This window comes from Asterias rubens, chromosome 2, assembly GCF_902459465.1.
Source record: "Asterias rubens chromosome 2, eAstRub1.3, whole genome shotgun sequence".
Taxonomy (NCBI): Eukaryota; Metazoa; Echinodermata; class Asteroidea; order Forcipulatida; family Asteriidae; genus Asterias; species Asterias rubens.
Genome location: NC_047063.1, coordinates 18,183,291 through 18,201,614, shown reverse-complemented (window position 1 = coordinate 18,201,614; position 18,324 = coordinate 18,183,291). Strand labels below are relative to the sequence as shown.

The 18,324-nt window shown below is 40.0% G+C and overlaps 1 protein-coding gene across 1 annotated transcript; it reads left to right on the top strand.

The window, feature by feature from the left end:
- The first annotated feature begins 3,686 nt into the window (after positions 1-3,686).
- Positions 3,687-17,785, top strand: LOC117307026 (superoxide dismutase [Cu-Zn]-like). The gene is made up of 6 exons (XM_033791660.1): positions 3,687-3,844; positions 12,409-12,546; positions 13,808-13,908; positions 14,553-14,725; positions 16,289-16,406; positions 16,605-17,785. Exons 1-6 carry the CDS (start codon positions 3,688-3,690, stop codon positions 16,731-16,733), a joined length of 816 nt encoding a protein of 271 aa, XP_033647551.1. The 5' UTR covers position 3,687; the 3' UTR covers positions 16,734-17,785.
- Positions 17,786-18,324: the final 539 nt, after the last annotated feature.

Here is an 18,324-nt window from a genome sequence, read left to right as displayed (position 1 = left end):
TAGACTTGCTGTAAAACCACTTTGCGATGCCAACTCAATTTTCCACGACATCAGACGATCTCAAAAATGTAATTTCTTGATCTGTCAGATATCTTCATCCATGTTGTATGACATACTCATCTTCCTCGAGCCTACCAGTGCGAAGAACTTTTGTTGTCTAAATTTTCTTTTGCACTGGAGGTTTGTTGGGGGTTAGCACAAGGGCTTAGCTTTCCACCGTCACGGTGTTTACGTTGGTAAGGAAGGAAGGAACACAAAAGTGCAGGAATTCATCCTAACCGTAAATAGAAAGCAAGCTCGTTACACGGGGTCGGTACAAGAAAAGAGAAGTGTTCTTGAGTGGTAGGGTGACCACTGGCCACTGCCCACTTGTAGGACTTCTGTTGTAAAGCAGACGGCTGGAGTGGGGCAGGGCTTCTGGGTGGACAATCGGACTTGGCAAGCTAATTCGTGAATATTGGCGTTCGGGGACAAACTATCCCCCAGGAAACATTCCTGAGCGTTCTCGAATGATTTAAAGAATAATGTTGAAGGTCATTTATTTGTTTACTTTTCGTAACATGAATGTTGGGGAATGGTTTGAGAAACTGAGCCTTCGAGAGAACTAGTCATCAAGAAAACAAACGAAATTGGTAATTTTAGCATTATTTCAAAATTACATTTTACACAGTATCAAACAGTACTTGAACAGCGTGCATTTTTACCCGAACCGACCAGCCAAACAAACCCGCAGAGGTGTCTCGATTAAAGACGAAAACAAATTGATTTTTACTTAGATCAACAGTGGAGTAACCAGAGCGATCAGAGGGCGGAACTTGCCCGAAACAAGGTTCTACAAAACTCATAAAAAAAGGAATGTGTTGATGCAATAAACAGTTCGTCAAATATTTTCTTACCCCTCTCCAAATGACAATATGCCACAGATTATCGAAAACAATTCATTGGCAAAAAAAGTGAAAGCTCAATGACAACAAAGTTCACACCAAGATAACTATTTCCAACTCAATACTTTCCAAGGCAATGAACAACTATAGCATTCTACGAACATTGCCACAACCGAAGTAGGAAATGATTGTGCACAATTTCTGACAAAACATGGTACAAACTCCGCGGCAGTGAAGTTGATAACGTGAAGTCCCCTCGATCCACTAAGCAAAAGTATAGTCATGGCCAGTTTCCTAAACTTGTAAGTGGGACATGCATGAAGCAGGACAGTTCTTTTCAGAACTAAGCAGTCTCTTGAATTCCAAAATCTATTCTGCGGTAGTAAGTAAAATAAATAGCAAGACAAGTTCCCAAAGAACAAATATACACAGCACAGCAAACATGGTGTTACCAAAAACTGAATATTATACATTTGATACCTCACCATGCAAAGCTTCAAAACCATACAGGCATGACATTTTTTTCGAACTCGTTTTCACTAAAATTGGATCAACCAATTTAATAAAAATTTCGCAGAGTAGTCGTGGTTTCACTGAATAAGTTCCAATATTATTTATTCAATAATTCATCGCTGGTTTTGTTATATAAACCTTCCCCTCGATGGAATTTACAGTTATGAATGCTCCACCTGTGTGACTTCTACACGTGAAGCATCTCAACAAAAGACCGAACCTTCTTTGTTTACCAACACTCTGACTGCAGTCAACTTGTGGAACAGGTTGCCGGGTTATACATAAGCCGATAAAACCGTGTCTATATTTGCTTTCAAGGCTGCAGTCGATTGGTGGTTTTTATGTAAATCGGGCAACTGGAAGTCAATTGACAAATGGCAAACTACAAGAAGTGGACAACAATGAATTTCAAAGTTATAGAATTTAGAATTTATATTTACAAATCGGTTGTGGTGGAGGGCTGTCGCCAGAACCAGTAAACGTTGCTATTTGACGATGATATTTAATTTATTGAAATATAAAGTGCATCTGGCCGATTTTGTTCTGATATAATCACCAACATAATGATAAATAACCTTGAGACTTTTATTTGATTTTTATTGATCAACATTAGGACTAAAACAATTTATTTCATTGAGCTGCTTCCTGGGAATTGTGTGCTTACGGTCCGTTAATTTATGCGCTTTATACAATTTATGCGCTTTATACAATGCCCATTCACATTATTGTCTGCTAAGCAGAAATGAGCAGAATACCAGTCACAAATGGTGCATGTGACATGGTAGTTTGCCTGGGAACCTTGTTCTGGTAAGCAATTATTGTGTTATACTTTATGAAGAGTGCAGTAGGCACACAGTGTCGCCGTAATGGTAAACAGAGCCATGAACTTGACCCTTCGCCATAAATCAGTACTACAGGTATTTTATAGCCCAGATTTATTGCTTAAGCTCCTCAAAAATTATTCTTAACTTGACATTTAACTTGTGTTTTGGTTTTATGCCCCTTTTTCGAGAACTTTGCCACGACGAACAGGTTCTCGTTGACAGAGGGCGCGCTGTTAGAGACGCATTGGCTGTTCTCTCGTGTCCCCATCGGGTACACCGAGCGAACGATGATTTGTCGTTGCAGGGTGCACTACCCTAAATGGAGAGGAACTCATGCGCATTGCCTCATTAAAGGCAGTGGACTCTATTGGTAATTACTCAAAATAATTATCATCATAAAACCTTCCTTGATTACGAGTAATAGGGAGAGGTTGATGGTATGAAACATTGTGAGAAACAGCTCCCTCTGAGGTGACGTATTAGTAATAATTATGTTCAAGTTTAGAATTTGAGGTCTCGAGATCAAGCATCAGAATAAAGCACACAGCTTCGTGTGACAAGGGTGTTTTTTCTTTCATTATTATCTCGCAAATTCGACGACCGATTGAGCTCAAATTGTCACAGGTTTGTTATTTTATGCATATGTTGAGAAACACCAACTGTGAAGACTAGTATTAGACAATTACCAATAGTGTCCACTGTCTTAATCATGTAACACACAACTTTGTCTATAAATATATGGGTGCGTTCGTTTAGCTTCCCTCGGTCGACCCCGGTATGTGGCGAATTTTTTTCTTCCAGGACGAACGTGGGTAATTATCTGCACACGTCTGTCCTGGAATATGTTTTGGCCACACACCGGGAAGCTAAACGAACGCAGCCACTATATAAAGGACTTGAAGGTCCTGGCTTTTAGTGATTGTTGTAAAATGGTCCAATAATTATGGAATAATGTACCCCTTTTGGTTGCTATTTTAAACTTGAGCATTAATTTGGATAAATAGCTCATCCAGTTGGTAGAGCGCGGGTACCTTTATGGGCAGGTCCCAGTCCCGTTCTAGTCAATGTTTCTTTGTTCAACCCTAAATTTAGAACGTTGTCAGAAAAATAATACAATATTATACTATCAGTTCAAGCCGTCTAACACCTGATATATCTATAGTTTAAACAAATGAAACTGGGCGAAAAAGCTGTGTCGAAAGTATGTTGTGCCCCCCCCCCCCCCGCCTTTTCTCACACACCATAACTCCATCCACTGAGTCAACCTTTTACCTGACTACTAAATAGCTTTTGGTATTCCTCAACAGCTTTTGGATCTGGGTATGTAGCACCCCCATCAGCTGGTGTCCTGTCACTCCGCACACAATCCCAACGGTCACGTCTGGGGATTACCATCTACCCACAGACGCGATTTCTTTTTGTTGGCGTTCATAAGTGAAGTTCACAAGTGAAGTCAGTATTTGCTTATGAAAGTCCCAGCACATAAGACGGGTTGCCCGCTGATTCACGCCTCGTACACACCACACCACTATACCTCGCGCGGTAGAGCAATCAGCATGGAGCAGGTTCAAAGTGCACTTCGGCTAATCATCGTTATTCTCACAGTATCTGATGGGATGGCAGGTGAGTAACTATTATTGTCTTTTGCCGTCAAGCTCACAAAGAAAAAAGTCTCGATTGTGTTGTCACAATCATAATGAATTGGAAGCGAAGGTCGAGTAGGCATGCAGTTTTTTGTTTTTTGCAAGCGGCCGAATTATTGTTGTTGACTTTGACAGTGCAAGTGATGGACACTGTTACCAAAACATCACTTAGCCTTCGAGAAAGACTCTGCAAGGGTCTATTTATTGCAAAAGCATTACTTGTGCACATGACTTGTGTGATTATAAATGAAATTTCTTATAAAACATGCTGTACTACCAATGCAGTACACCGGCCTACTTACCATGTGTATGTATACATGAAGTACACCCAACCGGCACGACATTCCAAAAAACGCACCCATCCCTTGGCATTTCGAGCAAGGTGAATGGACAACAAACACACCATATTATACACATCCAATGTTACACCTCGTCTCAAGAAATGATAAATGGTTTTCTCTTTTTGCAAGTGACTGACAGGAAGGAATGTTTACAGTGAAAACACAATTCAGGGCTTTGTAATAATTATACTAAGGTCAAGTGATTCATTCATAGGAAGGTCATCCTTTAAAGAAATAATAATATTGTAGGCCTATCTTTGAAATGTTAGATAAAATACAGCTACCCTGGCGGGATTTTAAAGTTCGTTCCAAACAATTCAGTCTGAAATACTTTTAAAAATCAGGAAGTTAACATTTTGAAAACATCGTTTATTACGATATACAACATCCGAAATTAGTCATTGTAAACGTTTGCATATCATCAATAACACCCCTCCTCCGTTGCCCCCCCCCTCCCCCCACCAATAAAAAGTCACGAAAGACTGCATTTTTTTTTATCGCATGCTCATCATTTGATTGCAATTAATGGTCAAGAAAAAGTGTATTTATACCTTTATGATTTAGAGTATCATGGTCACATAATTAAGAAATTTAAAGACATTTTTGGATGATTGGTAAGGATAAAGTTGTCACAACCAAAATTATAGGGACACTAAAATGATGTATTTCATGCTTTTAAATTGGCATGGTGTTTCACTTTAAGCCAAAAATGTTCATAGGTTTGTTATTTCATTTAGATAGTTTATCATACACGAACACTGTCTGCAACTATTTTGTCAGCTCCCACCCCTATAAGAAATAACTAGGGCCTAGGCTTAATATTTCAGCTGAACATTTTTGCAAAGTAGGTAACAGTCTTTTCAGTAAATAATAAGATTTGTTACTGTTAGCATTTTTTCCCGTATACAGCCTGGGGCTGGCTTCGGATGAATCGAATAGATGAAAGCAACATTTTATTTTGATGGATTACTCAATGAGGGCTCAGTGACTGTGCATTGTAGCTATAGAAGTTCCTTATGGTTTTGGGTACGGCATTCAAGTAGGGCCTTACATGGCACAATTTTGTTTATATTGAACACCGTTTTGATCCCAATGACACGGCATGCATATAACTGTGTCCCAATAATTACAAAACCGATGAACAATGTACACCTCGACTGTACAGAAAGTGTTGTTATACCTCGGTAACAAACGGTGAAGTTTGATTGGTCGAGAACCAATCATGTGACAGCGTTGGTCGATTTCGCGCTGTGTACGAAACAACCGCGGGTTCGAGTGAATTGTTTCTTGTTCGTCTGCTTATTAAAGGCAGTGGACACTATTGGTAATTACTCAAAATAATTATCATCATAAAACCTTTCTTGATTACAAGTAATGGGGAGAGGTTGATAGTATGAAACATTGTGAGAAACAGCTCCCTCTGAAGTGACGTAGTTTTCGAGAAATCAGTAATTTTCCACGAATTTGATTTCGAGACCTCAAGTTTAGAACTTGAGGTCTCGAAATCAAGCATCAGAAAGCACACAAATTCGTGTGACGGAGGGTGTTTTTTCTTTCATTATTATCTCGCAACTTTGACGACCGATTGAGCTCAAATTTTCACAGGTTTGTTATTTTATGCATATGTTGAGATACACCAACTGTGAAGACTAGTCTTTAACAATTACCAATAGTGTCCACTGTCTTTAAACAATGAAAAGTCCGTCGTAATTATGTTTGAAGATGACAACAGAACTTCGAGAAGAGGAATAACAATTATACAAAGGTATAACAAAACAATTGTTGCACGCTGTGACGGGGTCCATGGGTTTTGTACACCCTCGAGGGAAAATAGCACCCTCGGCTTCGCCTCGGGTTCCATTTCCCCCCTCGAGTGTACAAAACGCCATGGACCCCGTCACAGCGTGCAACAACTGTATAATATTACATGTGAATTGTTATTGTCTCGTTTTGTCTCATTTCGTTAGGATAATTATCTTCAAAATGCTAGCTTTTGAAGACCAATAAGCTCACTTGGTGTATACCAATACAAAAACTAGGAAACCTGTGAAAGTGTGGAATCAATTCGTAATAGAAGTTGAAAGAAAATATTGAAAGAAAAACACCCTTGTTGCATATTGTGCTTTCATCGTGCCTTTTGACTAAACAAACAAATAACGTGCACGTGTGTACGCACAACTCTCAACCAATGATAGTTTTTCGTTGACTTCAATGTTGGAACTGTTTTGGACCTGTGACGTCATTCATTCATTCATTAATTCATTCATTGATTTTCATTTCGGGGTTTGGATACCGTTTGGATTTGGCTCCGACTCCGTTCTTTCGTCTGAAGCCTTGAGCACGTACGCGCAATTTTCATAACAACCGCGGGGCCACAAGCTAGCCTGAGCTGAGTCTGGAGCCGGAGCCGTGGTTTCGAAAAGGGCCAGCGAATGCATGTAAAGTGGAGTATAGGTTTACGCACGTGCATTTGCCTTTAAATTGTAACACAACCCTTACATTTAAATGGTCTGTTTGTTTCTGCTTTTTGTTTTGCTTTTTGTTAACGTGAGAATGAATTGAATTGAATGAACCCTTTTTACAAAACAATCAGTGCTATAGGAGAACCCATGCCCTAACGCGTGTTTTGACTCACATTTACAAAAACCCTACCTTCTCAATTCACACACAAAAAACACACAATAGTAGTCAGCACTTGGCCTTCATTAATTGCCCTGAACGATTTAAGATCTATGAAAGCAAGGTCACGAGTTCAAACGTCTCAGGTTGTCCGACCCGCTCCTGTTGTCGCCGAAAATATCAATTTAGTCCAATTATTTCAACCACCTCTAAGTGTTCTGGTTTCGTTTCTTTTAATAGTCTTTAGTGTGGCAGCATTATGTTTTATTGTCAACGCCGCGCCCGATATTTAAAAGTATAGGGTCATTAGATTGGTACCTACTACACTCCACACAAATTAATGACATGAAGAAAAAAAAACTACTTGAAAGAAGCACTGCAGCTGTTGATAATTGAACTATTTTGATTCCCTTCGATGTAATAGGGGTTGGGTAAATTTTCATCTCAAATCATTTGAGAAACGATTTATGATTCGTTTCTCAGATTTCAGAATGCTGTATGCGGCCAGGGATTCAGTTGGTACCCTAAACGTTGACGGATTACACAAAACACTGTATTCAGCGGATTGGTATTGTATCTTCTAATCAATTGTCTATAAATCGGCACGTGACAAGCAACAATCTATGGCCATACTTACGGGCAATTAGTGGTTAATCAAAAGGCACATCAAAACACATCAAAAAGGCCAACTAGTGCAAGCACTCTGACAACAGGTAGTTTTTCCAACGATTCTGTTTACAATAATTTTGGGTTTATTGAGATTTTTGCAATCAAAATAAACAAAATTTTGATTTTGGGTGGGTGGGTTCTTTTTTTTTAACAGACGGATCTATTTCCCTGGTGGATCAGGATCGTAAGGAACTCTACAATGAATGAACTTTCAGATTGGAACTCATCTTTATTCTTTTTTCTTTTTTAAAGATTCCAATAGATGTACCCAGTCTAGGGGTTGGCAAGACAAGATTAAACATTGTAATGTGTTATTGTTACATGGGAATTCCAAGGTCAAATTTAGTTTTGTGATGCACTCGATTTTCGACGGACGGAGTCCTCGTGAAACTGGGAGCACCTCTATACAACATTGTCGGTTAAAACCTTCGTGCAAAATATTACAATTGATATAAGCTAAAAAATGAAGTATTACTCAATTATGACTGCTTTTAAATGTTTGTCTTCAGCTATTATACCTCCAGATTGGTTTCCTTCGGCTAGTGGAGGTCTTTAAAAAATATTGCCTATTCCGAAATGCTCAAAAACAACAAAACCGTAATCAGCTTTAAGGCACTCCATATATCAGTTTCAGAAATCATGCATTTTTATAACCCCCCAAAAAGCATTTTTGTTGTTTCATCAACTATTACTTTTAATGTCTTTTAGCGCCGGTTTGCACTATTTACATCCAGCGTGACCTTTAACCTGTCTGAGGGTGGAACCGGTGAGAAAGTTAGAGAGAGAGGTTAATGGGGCGATTGACTGTTTGAAATGATGGGCGGGCTTTATTCGATGCAAACTCACGGGCTGTTGGGTGGAGGTATTTCGTGTGGCAGACATAACATTGACGAGTCGTTACAGCGACACGTTCAAGTTTCAATTTGTCCACAGTATCAATATCAGTCAATGTTAATGATAAATACCACAAGAAAGGCAAACAATCGGCATGAATTAACAGTCAATTTGAAAACGGTTAAAATTTAAATAAACGTTTGAAAGTGGAGGAATTAGTGAAAGTTTGGAGTTGAGTAGGACACAAGTTCCAAAGCTTGGGTTCATTGTATTTGACGGTGTTTGGAACTAGAGGTGCGATTAAATGGAATATTGCGTTGCCTTTTGATCGGGCGATTTGGTCTACTGAAAAGGCGTGTGTAACCTTTTCCAATTAAATCCATATGGCTATGGAAAAATGTTCTAAAAGTAGAACATAATAATCCACATAAATATGCCTTTTACTTTGCGAACTAACACGATCGGCCATTTTGTGGAGTCAAACATTTTGACTCCACAAATTGGAGTGCCGTGTTGAAGGAAAACCGTGCAACTTTGAAGCATATTACTTGTGTGGATTATTATGTTCTACTTTTCAAACACCTTTCTAACTGTAATGCATTTCATAACAAACGGTTTCAAACGGTTTACACATAGACCAACTCGCCCGATCCAAGGCAACGTGTCCCTTTAAGGTTACTTGGGGTGAATGTGGCGATGGGTTTAGCGCCAATTTCATGGATTTGATCGTGTATTAATCGGGGTGACGACAGCTCTCAAGTTGCTACTTTTCATCGAGTCTTGTTGTTGAGCGGCTGAGACCCTACAGCGGTTCCATTCACTGTCAAATTGTTGTGGATAAGTAATTTGTATCTAACTTGTTAAAGCCATTGGACACTTTCGGTACAGAAAACAAATTAAAGTTCACAGATTTACATATAACTTACAGGGTTTACAGAAGGTGATGGTGAAAGACTTCTCTTGAAATATTGTTCCATGAAATGCTTTACTTTTTGAGAAAACATTAAAACAATATCAATTCTCGATATCGAGAATTACGGATTTGTTTTAAACACATGTCATTACACGGCGAAACGTGTGGAAACAAGGGTTGGTTTTCCAGTAATTTTCTCCCGACTCCGATGACCGATAGAGCCTAAATTTTCACAAGTTTGTTATTTTATATAGAAGTTGTGATACACGAAGTGTGGGCCTTGGACAATACTGTTTACCGAAAGTGTCCAATGGCTTTAAAAAATGAAAGAAATATACTGGCATCGCCGAGGTGTAAAGCAATAGGGTTGCCCGTAACATCCGAGGCAAAAATATAATATAACTATATGTATTTAAAAGACAATTCGCTAATTGTTTGAATGCTTATTATATATAATTACGTGACAACGCCCCTCTTGTAACCATTAGCGAGACAACTTGTCTTACGTCTTACAATCTATGAACTTTGAAACTGGGTAGTTTATTTTTTTCGCGTTAAAGTGATTGCCAACTCTGCCCAACCTGCTGACAAACCCGCCCAACCTTTCCAATCTTCAACTTGCCCATTCCTGCCCAACTTGCACGACCACGCCCAACCTCCATCTTGCCCATACTTATACTAACTTCTCAACTTGACCAACTGGTCATTCTGCCCAACCTGCCCAACCTGTCAGCCTGCCCAACTTGCCCAACCAGCTTAACATGCCCAGCCTCCATCCTGCCCATCTTTTAATCTCGACTTGGCCAACCTGCTTAATCTGCCGACCAAACTTCAACATGCCAAATGTGCCCCTAACCTAGTCAACATGCACAATATTATACAAATCTTCCCGACTGGCACAAACCGGCCCAGTCTGTAACGTAAAATCCCAACATTTGTACTGTTTCTTAGAAAAGAAAAACATAAAAATGTTGCCCCTAATAATAAACTGATCAGATGGTAATATTTAAGTCAATATTGTCAGTACGAAGACGTCCACTGATATGAAGGAAATGTACTAAGACAGGCATCTTCCATCACACAGGAAACAACTAATTATTCCAAGTCGGACAAGTCAGAGTGAATCGCTCGAAAAACGTCTCCCTGTAACTGTTTATAGATGACAGCAATAATAAAGACCTTGTTTTTGCTGCCCACAGAAATGCATGTGACTTTATCCCCAAGGTTAATTCCCTCTGTTGTCCCTCTTCTGTGTGAACCTTGCTATCGCAACGTCACAGTCCGAGTTTTTGACAACCGATGATGGGAAACTATGGAAAGCCATATGATAATGCAAAAACAGATAGACACAGTGTGCAATAATGTTTCATCTTTAAATATTAAAAAAAGGTATTGAATTTGTTGGTAACAAAGCCAACATTTATTGAAGGTGTTTTCATTAACTGAAAGTTAATCAATTAACTGAAAGGGCCCGACTGTATTCCCCCTAAAGACTCGTTTTCATTTAAAAACAGGTTATATTGAGACGATCGAAATCCCAGACGGCTGTTTTATGAGAGAAGTCTAAACGACTGTTACCATGCGAGTGGTCTAAACGGCTGGGGTTTTTTTTTCACAGTGTCTCATGACACCAATCGCTGTTTGCTTGTGTTCGCCCACATAATCTTTTCAACTTTATAACGATTTTAACCGCACAGTTTGTCATTCACGAGATGGCATTCTTTGTAAATTTGAAATAAAATGCAAATAAATAAAGTTCAGAAATTCGCCACCTGTAAAAACATGGGTTGTCGTGAACCACAATGAACATGGGTAATGATTACGTCGGGATAAATAAGCACCAGTTGTTACAACTTGTACCGCGTAACGACAGAGTCTTGGCTTGGCTGGTTCGAGTGATGTAGGTCGAGCATTATCCAGTTCATTTGCAAAGGCTAAATCGCTGGATTGAAGCTGAACTTTATAGGGCGAGGTATTTTTCTCACTTTGGAATATCTTGTTTCTCCTGCATAATTATTTGTTGATCTGGATGGTTTCATTCATAAACTCTGAGACTGTTTTGTACTTTATTTGTTGTGTTGGTTCATCATGTTAAAGGCAGTGGACACTATTGGTAATTACTCAAAATAATTATTAGCATAAAACCTTTTTTGGTGGCGAGTAATGGGGAGAGGTTGATGGTATAAAACATTGTGAGAAACGGCTCCCTCTGAAGTGCCATAGTTTTCGAGAAAGAAGTAATTTTCCACGAATTTGATTTAAAGACCTCAAGTTTAGAACTTGAGGTCTCGAAATCAACCATCTAAACGCACACAACTTCATGTGACAAGGGTGTTTTTTCTGTCTTTATTATCTTGCAAGTTCGATGACCGACTGAGCACAAATTTTCACAGGTTTGTTATTTTATGCATATGTTGAGGTACACCAACTGTTAAGGCTTGTCTTTGACAATTACCAATAGTGTCCACTGCCTTTAAAGGTGCACTAAAATATTAGGATTTCAAAAAGAGGGCAGGGACTCCGTCTTGTCGTCGCAGCTATACGCGTTTGAAAAAATGTATAGGCCTACGTACGTAATGCACAACCCTGTGGCGTTTGCCAACCAACAGTGTATGTCAAATGCGTGAATGGAGTTAGCATATTACTTCATTGGGAAACAAACTTGCGACTGACAGCAACATGTCAAACAATCCTTTTTTCAGTTGCCAGGCCGAGTCCGTCGGTGGCTATAGCTACGGGACGGCTAGCGCAGCCGCAGCCCGGGCAGTCCAAAATCGGCCCCAATTGACATCCCTTTCCTCTAGGCTGACAGTAATAGTCACATAGCTGTCCGTAGCCATACGTAGCCGCCAAGTTGGAAACAATTAACATATTGATATGATTTAATGCCGCACCTCTTTCCTCATCTTTCATCATTTCACTTTCCTCCCATCCTGGCTATAATGAACAGGCTGTTTTAAAAGTAATTTGTCCAAAAATAAAATACATTATAGAGTTTTGTTTATTTTGACTTCCTTCTCATTCATCATATACGGTGACCTTCAAAGTGATTCGGAGCTAAAGGTCAACAACCTGACATGTTGCTTTTTTAGTTGAGTTTTTTTGTGTGGTTTCGCAGCAGAAGCTTTTAGTTTTCAGAGTTGTTTGTTTGTTTGTTTGTTTTTTCAGTTGGGAATCGCCTGCCCCTTTCGGCACAGTTGACTCGCATGCAGTCCAAGATAGATGTCTTACGGCGAGATGTTGATCAGTTACTGTCGGAATTACACAGATCACCCATGTACTCACCAGCACCAATCAACACAATAGGTAAAAAGGGGGCTCAAACAATTAGACGAATAAAGAAAGTTTGTCAAGGCATGGTTCAGCCTCACCATACATAGGCAAAATCTGATGACGCCCCGTATACGATAACACATGCAGGCAGCCGACTTCACGAAATGCTTAGTTTTAATCCTATCTCGAGTTAGGACGAGTAGTAAACCCGTCCCAACGTAGGATGGGCTCAATGCGTCCTTACTTCTACTGATACAGAACGACACTCGTCTTAAGCCCTAAGATTAATCCCAAGTTAGGAAGAGTTTGGTGAAAATCGACGGCAGGCCTGAGATCTTCTACGCTCAAATTTGCTCAAACTCATTAGGTCAGTTGCGGGGACATAGCCTCCAACATCGCCCCAAGACTTTGGAATTCACTTCTTGAAGACCTCCAAACAAAAATGTACAACATCACTCTCTTTCAGCAGAAACTTCAAAACACACTGGTTCGTGCTTGTGTTCCCAACAACTTAACTTGAGCTTCTACATAAGATCTGGTGTCCCAGGAAATACCTGGGATGGGCTGTAGAAGGATGATTCAAAAGAGGGAGCTATCAGAAGTAATTTGTACACAGTTTGCCATAATATGGGGAACCGAATCTCCAGGGGGACATAATCTCCTGCCAGGCGCTCTTGAATGGTTTACAGGAACATGTGCCAGTACAAACGATGTATTATTATTATTTATATAACACCCAAGCAGATCCTTGCCATTTGATTGGAGGATTGTCCGTCACGTGATAGCAAATAAAAGTACCATTGCACGCTGAGTCACTCGCCGTGCTTTTTCGTTCCATCCGAAAAGTACCATTGCACGCTGGCACGCTGCCAGCGTGCAATGGTACTTTTCGGATGGAACGAAAAAGCTGAGTAAAAACATCACTGCGTGCGCGTGTCTTTGGTAACGCAGCAGGTGTTACTGCAAGAAGGCATAGTAAAATTACTAGCATTCGGCTTCTACAGTTGAAATTGTTTGTTTTGAAAGTTGTTTCTTTCAATCAAAATGACAAAGTTCTACTTGGATGTTATATAAAACAAATAATGAATGTTTTTCATTCGTGCAATGGTGCGAATATGTTCATTCGTTGAAAGCTGGAATGTTCCATTCATCTCGGCTCCGCCTCGTTGAATGGAACATTCCATCTTTCAACTCATGAACATATTCGCACCATTGCACTCATAAACATTCATTATGTGTATAATAATTTTCAATTTGAATGCATTGGTCTATTGTTCTAATTTTTTGAAAACAGGTGATGGTTACGTCTATGCTCACTGCAGGATGGTACCCAATGGTATTTACAATCCAGATACATATGAACCAATCGTGGGGGATATTGACATGCGTCAACGGGTAAGAAACCACGCCATCTTTGCCTCGTCGTGTCTCTTCGGTTATGCACTAGTTCTTTATATACGAATACATAACATGAGCACGACAATTTTGCCAAACGGTTTGCTAACTAACTTTTAAGTCCATGTACTGACGTCACACACGGCTAGCTGTCTGCTATACGCTTGCCATTATGGGATTCATATTGCGCATGAAATTAGGGTAATTTTGTAAATACTGTGACGCCTAAAAAATGCGCACTAATTTAAACTGTGTAAACTGAAAGGACATTGCTCTCAAAATGGTACAACCATGATTACTGTGGAGATGACGTAAGAAGGTATGAACATTTACATGAAAATTTGCAAAGTCCATGATGGTAGTGCGCCATATAGAAACAGGCCAGAACAATAAATCCTTTTCTACTAACTCACACCTTGTACGATGTACCCTGATCTTGTAACCAAAATCTTGTAAGCAAAATGAGATGATGATGTGACACATTCACTCACTGAATAAGATTAATAGTTTCCAAGTTTTGGCGGCCAAACTCGTAAAAGTCTTTGAATGGGCTTTCCCGTAATGCTTTTCAGGATTCCTTTGAAGCCACTATAAACAGTCCAATGCCATTTAATCGGTTTGTTGTAATGTATACCTGTATTTAGGCAGTTGGCGGCCAGATGGACGTGAAGGTGTTCCTATACGGATTCAGTCAACCCAACAGCAAGCACGGTCTACACATCCACACCTACGGCGACCTGAGGAATGGATGCGGGTCAGCTGGAGGTCACTATAATCCTGGTGGAAACAACCACAGCGCCCCCTACGATTCAGACAGGTAAGTGTTTCTGGTTTGTAGTAATAAAATGATCCTCTAAGGATAAAGACAGACTTGCTTTTTAGAACTCGTGATTTCATTTGATACGCTTTCATTGGATAGCTTTCATTGGATAAACCTGCAAGGACGTAAAGCTTTCTTTATATATATCTGTGCTTTGATTGGTCCGAAGTGACGCTTGGCAGCTGCACTTGCAGCAGGGGTCTGCATATGAAGTTTGCTCGTCCCCAGCGCCATGCTTTAACCAAAGGTGCTGGGATGTGCAAACGTATCATGCACTGTCATTGGTTCAATAATGCGCAGTCCCATCATGCATCACACTCACACTGCACCATATTTCTATGCACTGTACGCATGACGTACTTCCTGAACAAGAATCTGTGTAAGCGATTAGCCCATCCCAGCGCCTTGATAAAAGACTGGCCGCTGGGGCCGAGCGAACATATGAATGTGGAGATGGACAAGGGTTGACGTAGACTAGAGCCTCGTAGTGTGATGTCAGATGTTCAGACTAGTTTGTAGTTAGCCCGAACATCTTGACGTCAAACATCGGGGCACATGAAACCGATGTGGCGGGAGATTCTGTGTGTCCCCACCTCATATAATACTGCGAACTGTGTTTAGGCGAAGGGTGCAACACACTAACTCAATATTAATTTTGGTTTTTACCCATACACCGATGTGTGTTAGCACTGTGTACTCAGTACTTCCCCGAGTCCTGTGAAGAAAAAAAACAGGCATGTTACTCGGGTGGGATTCGAACCTATACGACTCTACGACCCTTGCAATTCTAGAGCAGTGTCTTACCAACTAGACTACCGAGGTTGCCCGGTAGCTAGATGCAGTTCGAATCCTATGTTTTGGCAACGGGTACCGCAACGATATATAGAGATGTTAAATTTGCATCGGGGATAAAGAATATTAATTTTGGTTTTTACACTAAATCAACACCCATAGCTACCAATGCTAAATGCTGAGTAAGCTTTAAAGACCTGCTTGAACGAAAATGTCAAGTCGTGAACTTTGCTGAGTTCCATTAAAAATGTTGTCAATGAATAAGGAAATCGAGTCATATGATTATAAATAGATTTTGATTGTGTAAAAAAACAATCATTTTGAATACCCTTATCCAGTGCTTTTCTGAGAGATTTGCGAAAAGCCCCGTTACGTAATCACTCTTAAAACGTCATAGTTGGGAGCTCCAATTTGTAAAGCCGCTTTGTTGCAGCGTGGAGGTATAACAAAGCAAACTCCCACAAATGACGTCAGCGGCATTGTCCTTTGGCGCGCGCTCTCAACGGCAGAAGTGTTTTTAGTTTTTCAAAACCTTTAGGTTGGGGCCTGATTTTTTAATCGATAATTACGAAAAACTCAGAAGTGTAAACATATCAAAATTACATTAAAATGGTCAACAAGTGCATTATAAACAAGTCTAAATACCATTTCCGTTAAAAACCTTCCGCTCAGGTAGCTGTTTAAATATTCAAAAACTGTGCAAATCGATTCAATTCATTTCAATTCTCTTAGTGATGATTGTATTTTCCTATCATTCTTCCACGTCAGGCACATGGGTGACTGGGGCAACGTCCAGGCGGATGAGTCCGGCATGGTGCAGACGTCATTTAGCGACAAGGAAGCGGTCATTGTGGGCAAGAATACGGTCATTGGCCGGACCATTGTAGTAAGTTTGGTGGATTAGTTTTAAGGAAATTGTGAATCTTGGGTTTTAAGGCCTCCATTATATTGTATTGTTTTCATGTATACCGTAGGCCTACATCAACCTCTGACATACAATTTCTAGTGTTATATTTTGCAAAGTGTTGGCGAGTAGATCACCCACAGGTTGTTGACGTTTCATTTACCATGTCTTCATTGCTAGATCCATATTGGGGAGGATGACATGGGAAACGGAGGGAAGGAAGATAGCAAGATGACTGGCAATGCTGGTGGTAGGTTGGGATGCTGTGTGATCGGCCTGTCAGACGGCAAAGCATGGGAGGATATGTAAAGCGTTTACGTCATCGATCAAGGTCTAAAGGCCGTCTTGGAAAAATACTCTTATGGTGCTCAATATGATTTTACTCGGTTGAAATAATGACAATGGCACTTTTCGAATTCAAGGCTTCGGCTCCAGATTCGGCCCAGGATAGCTTGGCCCTCGGTTGTTTTGACAGTTGTGCACGGTGCTTCAAACGAGAGGACGGAGCCTGAAGGCGAATCCAAAGCCGAAGCCGTGGTTTCGAAAAGGGTCTATCGGTGTTTAACGTCAGCCATTTTGAATCCAGGATACCATCATCACTGCCGTAGTCTCCGATACATTTTTGTCTTATCACGCTGCAGGTTTATACCAAGCCTTCTTGTATTTGTTTCCGGTTTGTAAACTTATGTCACACTTCACCCGAGTTTGTATGCGTAATTTTCTACGTCACATAAGTTCTCCCGAGGTAATTTTATCGGCGTCTGTTTTTATACAGGTATTTCTATACGTCACACTTCCCCGAGTTTATAATTATATACATACTTCTCCCCGAGTTTGTATGCGTATTTTTCTACGTCATAGTTCGTGTACGTAATACGTCACACTTATATACGTATTTCTAGGCGTCATGCTTCTCTCTGAATTTGTACACGTATTCTACGTCATAGTTTGCTCATAATTACATTATGGCGTAAAAACATAACTGCTGTCACAATAATGTCCAAAAAGTCTGACATAGGCCGGAACCAATTTTGTATTTGTTTAGCCTATAGGGTTTAGTTCTATTCAAATCAAATCTCATGACAATTGTTTTGAGTGATCTGGAGCTGTACCTGCGTGTGTATGATTTTGTTGTTTTCTTAAAGTATATCACCTATAGAAACCACTTACGTAGAACGATTTAAACTAGTCATTGTATATGTAGAAACAACTTAGCCCAAATTTCTTAAAGGCTGCGAATATATTTTATAATATTACATGTTTGTTAGACTTATGAATTATATGTAGTTTTTGTCCGTTTGGTCTCTTTGATGACAGTCTTTCTCAAAATAAACTTTGTTGGGTTTTTACCCTCAATCACACATTCAGTTGCATTACGAGTAGATTTGATTTTCAAAGATGGGAACCATGCGTTGAAGTCGCAAACCATATTAGTATCTATTGCTGTTAAAACATAGATTGGGTCTACGGCTACGGGCTACGGCTAGATTTTCGCGTCACCATGCGTTAGAATATAGGATGCCCTTAGCAACACCCTCAGTAAGAGAGGTAGCCATTGGCTATAGCCACCAATTCGGATACGGCCTGCTGCACTTTATTGTTTAGGTCCGTACGGATTTGCCATCTTTTTTACTTGCCATCTTTTTTTCGAATTTTTACTGCAATTTTAGAATGTTTTCTGTATAGTATATACATGTGTACTTTTTATGAGCTGGGTCTGGGAGGGCACATCTTTTTTGATGACAGTTTTTTTTATTTTACTTTTGCCCTTCCCTGGACGGCCTGTACTTGTTTTATTGTTTGTCCGAAGAATTATAATATAAAAAATAAAAAATATACTGGCCAATGGCTTGTCCCATTCGAGTATGAAAAAAAAACACTGGCACCCGGTCCCAGTTTT